The sequence below is a fragment of the Eimeria acervulina genome, genomic scaffold (genome assembly GCF_000499425.1).
Source record: "Eimeria acervulina Houghton genomic scaffold, Eah_scaff2199, whole genome shotgun sequence".
NCBI classification, from domain to species: Eukaryota; Apicomplexa; class Conoidasida; order Eucoccidiorida; family Eimeriidae; genus Eimeria; species Eimeria acervulina.
In genome coordinates this window covers 1-2,974 of record NW_013548572.1, presented here as the reverse complement: position 1 = coordinate 2,974, position 2,974 = coordinate 1, and the positions used below count along the sequence as shown (strand labels likewise).

The window sequence follows — 2,974 nt, the reverse complement described above, 5'->3', positions numbered from 1 at the left end:
TATATATATATATATATAAGAAAGGCAGCGAACTCACGCAAACCTGTAAAATGGAGACGGAGACGAAGCTTCGCATGCGCTCCCTCTACACCTGGCTGCTGCATGCAACCCGCCACTGAACGCGGTGTCTGCCAGCCCTAAACCCTAAACCCTAAACCCTAACATAAAGGCAGCAGACGGCTACTTCTGCGCCTCCAGCTGGCGCTTCTTCCACATCTTGGCTGCCTGCAGTATTTTGAGGTTCTGCAGCAGCAACAGACGCATACAGACCCGTACAGCCCTGAAGTGTACATGCACCTGGCCATGCATGCATGCATTCATATATGCAAGACAACTAACTGCATTTTCAATAAAATTTATCTTATTCGTAAGGCGAAACGCATGCACATGCACAGACAAAAAAAAGCAAACACAAACAACAACACGGAAGGGCGTCTCTCCCTTCCTAGCAGCACTTTGTGGCTACTGAATAATAAAACCAAGCATACTCTATCTATCTATCTATCTACTTATGCATGCATGCATGCAGCAAATGTTTGTTTCTTTTTGTCTCACCGCAGCAGAGCCTTCATCATCCGGAAAGACATACGTCAGGGTCTCCGTAACTTCTTCAACTCCATTTGCATTTTTTTGTGTTTTTCTTTTTTTAATTTTCTTAGGAAGAAGTCGAAATACTCGCTGAATTGCCTGTGCATCGCCCCCTTCTCTTTCTAACGCGAGCCAATGCTGCGCAGGTGTACATGCATACACCCCAACAACAACGTGTGCGTTCATAATGATTCGATTTTAATGTTCATAATGAAGTAAGAATATATAAATATACTTTCTTTGTTTCATATTTAATTTACTCATTTAAAGCATTCATTATTCATACGTACTTCCAATAAAGCCGCACGATCTTCATCCCAGCCATTCGCCTTACAAACGTCGAGGCCTCTGTTTAAAACCTGATACAAAAGCAAACAATACAGAAAAAACTCAGCAATAAAACAAATTATTGTAGTATTATGGTGCGAGCTAGCAGGCGTCACCATTCCAATCAAATATCTAATTGTAACATAAAATATGCAAATAAAAAATATATACCGTATATATATATATATATATATATATATATATAATACACCGCGCACTATTCATGTACTTGCATCCCCTATACTTGCTACAATATATATACATATATGGTATATACTCATACACGCCTTAACACACAAAGATATATGCATGTACATATACAAACATATTTACATATACATACTCATATACATATACATTTTCATATATATATATACATATATGTATATATATACATAAATATATATATATGGGTTGGCGTTACTTGTCTGGCTCTGTCTTTTTGTTCTGCTTTCTTCCACTCGAATGTAGCATATCCTTTAAATGCATTTACGTGTTGCGTTTTATCTAAAAGGCGTTCATACAGCGCACGCGCTCTGTCTAACGCCCCCCAGTTTATCTCCATATCGATGTACGTCTTCCAAATCTAAGAAACAACAACAACAACAATACAACAAATATAAATGTTCATATTTAGATTTATTGTTTATATATATGTATATATACGTGCAGAGATGTTTAATGTATATATATCTAAATATATGTATGCATACATACATATATATATATGCAGATAAATAGATATAGACAGATATAGATATACATAGAGAGATAGGAAGACAAAGAGACGCAGATCAAAATTCAAATGCAAACAAGTTTATTTAAAAACTTAAATATTAATATTAATATAAATAAAAACTACTAATATAAATACAAGATAAATGCAAAGGAGGGACGAAACTACGAGCAAACCCCAACGAGACATAAAGACAGGAATAAATAAAAACAAATTAAATAAATTTAAACAAATTAAATAAATTTAAACAAATTAAATAAACTAAAACAAATTAAATAAATTAAAATACGTAAAAATACGTTAAAATGAAGAAAAATCCGCAAAACAAGAAAAGACTAATTAAAAAACTAAAAAAACAAATAAACAAACTAAAAAAAAATAAACTAAAATTAAATTAAATTAAATTAAACATAAAACTAAATAAAAATAAATAAAAATAAACAAAACCAACTAAAACTAACAAAATAAAATAAAATAAAATAAAATAAAATGACAAAAGTAAATAGGACAAACAAAACCGACCAAAACGAACTGAATAAACTAAAACAAACTAAAACAAACAAATCTAAATAAATAAACTAAACCAAACAAAGACAAAGATAAAGATAAACAAAACAAAACAAAACAAAATAAAATAAAATAAAATAAAATAAAATAAGTACGAGTTCCGGCATCTCCATTTGTTCAATCGATGCAGCAATTTCACAAATTGCCCGCGCCCTCTCCGTCTCCTCCGCCAACACCTCCAACTCCACCAAACAAATCCAAGCCTGAAACACAAACCCTAAACCCTAAACCCTAAACCCTAAACCCTAAACCCTTAAGAAAACCCTTAAGAAAACCCTTAAGAAACCCTAAACCCTTAAGAAACCCTAAACCCCTAAGAAACCCTAAACCCTTAAGAAACCCTAAACCCTTAAGAAACCCTAAACCCTTAAGAAACCCTAAACCTTATACCCTGTAGACCCTCAACTATAAACTCTAAGCCCCTAATAAGCCCTAAAGCGTAAACGCTAAACACTAAACACTAAACCCCTAAGAAGCCCTAAACCCTTAATAAACCCTAAGCCCTCTAAGAAACCCTAAATCCTTAAGAAACCCTAAACCCTAAACCCTAAACCAGAAACCCTTAATAAACCCCTAATAAGCCCTAAAAGCTAAGCCCTGCATCGAAAGAAGGAAATAAATAAAGTGTTGCAGCAGATTCTTGCAGCAGTTAAGGATGCAGGCGTGCTGCGTCTGCTGTTGCTGCTGCTACTTCTGCTGCTGCTTCTGCTGCTTATCCTGCTGCTGCTACTACCCCCTGCCCCCCCCCCCCCCCCC

At 34.9% G+C, this 2,974-nt stretch overlaps 1 protein-coding gene across 1 annotated transcript; it reads right to left on the bottom strand.

Annotated features, from left to right (window-relative positions):
* Positions 1 to 180: 180 nt before the first annotated feature.
* EAH_00065470 (crooked neck-like protein 1, putative) lies at positions 181 to 2,421 on the bottom strand (the record flags this gene model as incomplete). Its single annotated transcript, XM_013392844.1, has 4 exons — positions 181 to 243; positions 879 to 947; positions 1,340 to 1,501; positions 2,314 to 2,421. Coding segments are annotated over 4 exons (402 nt in total), but the record flags the coding sequence as incomplete, so codon positions are not given.
* Between the last annotated feature and the right edge of the window lie 553 nt (positions 2,422 to 2,974).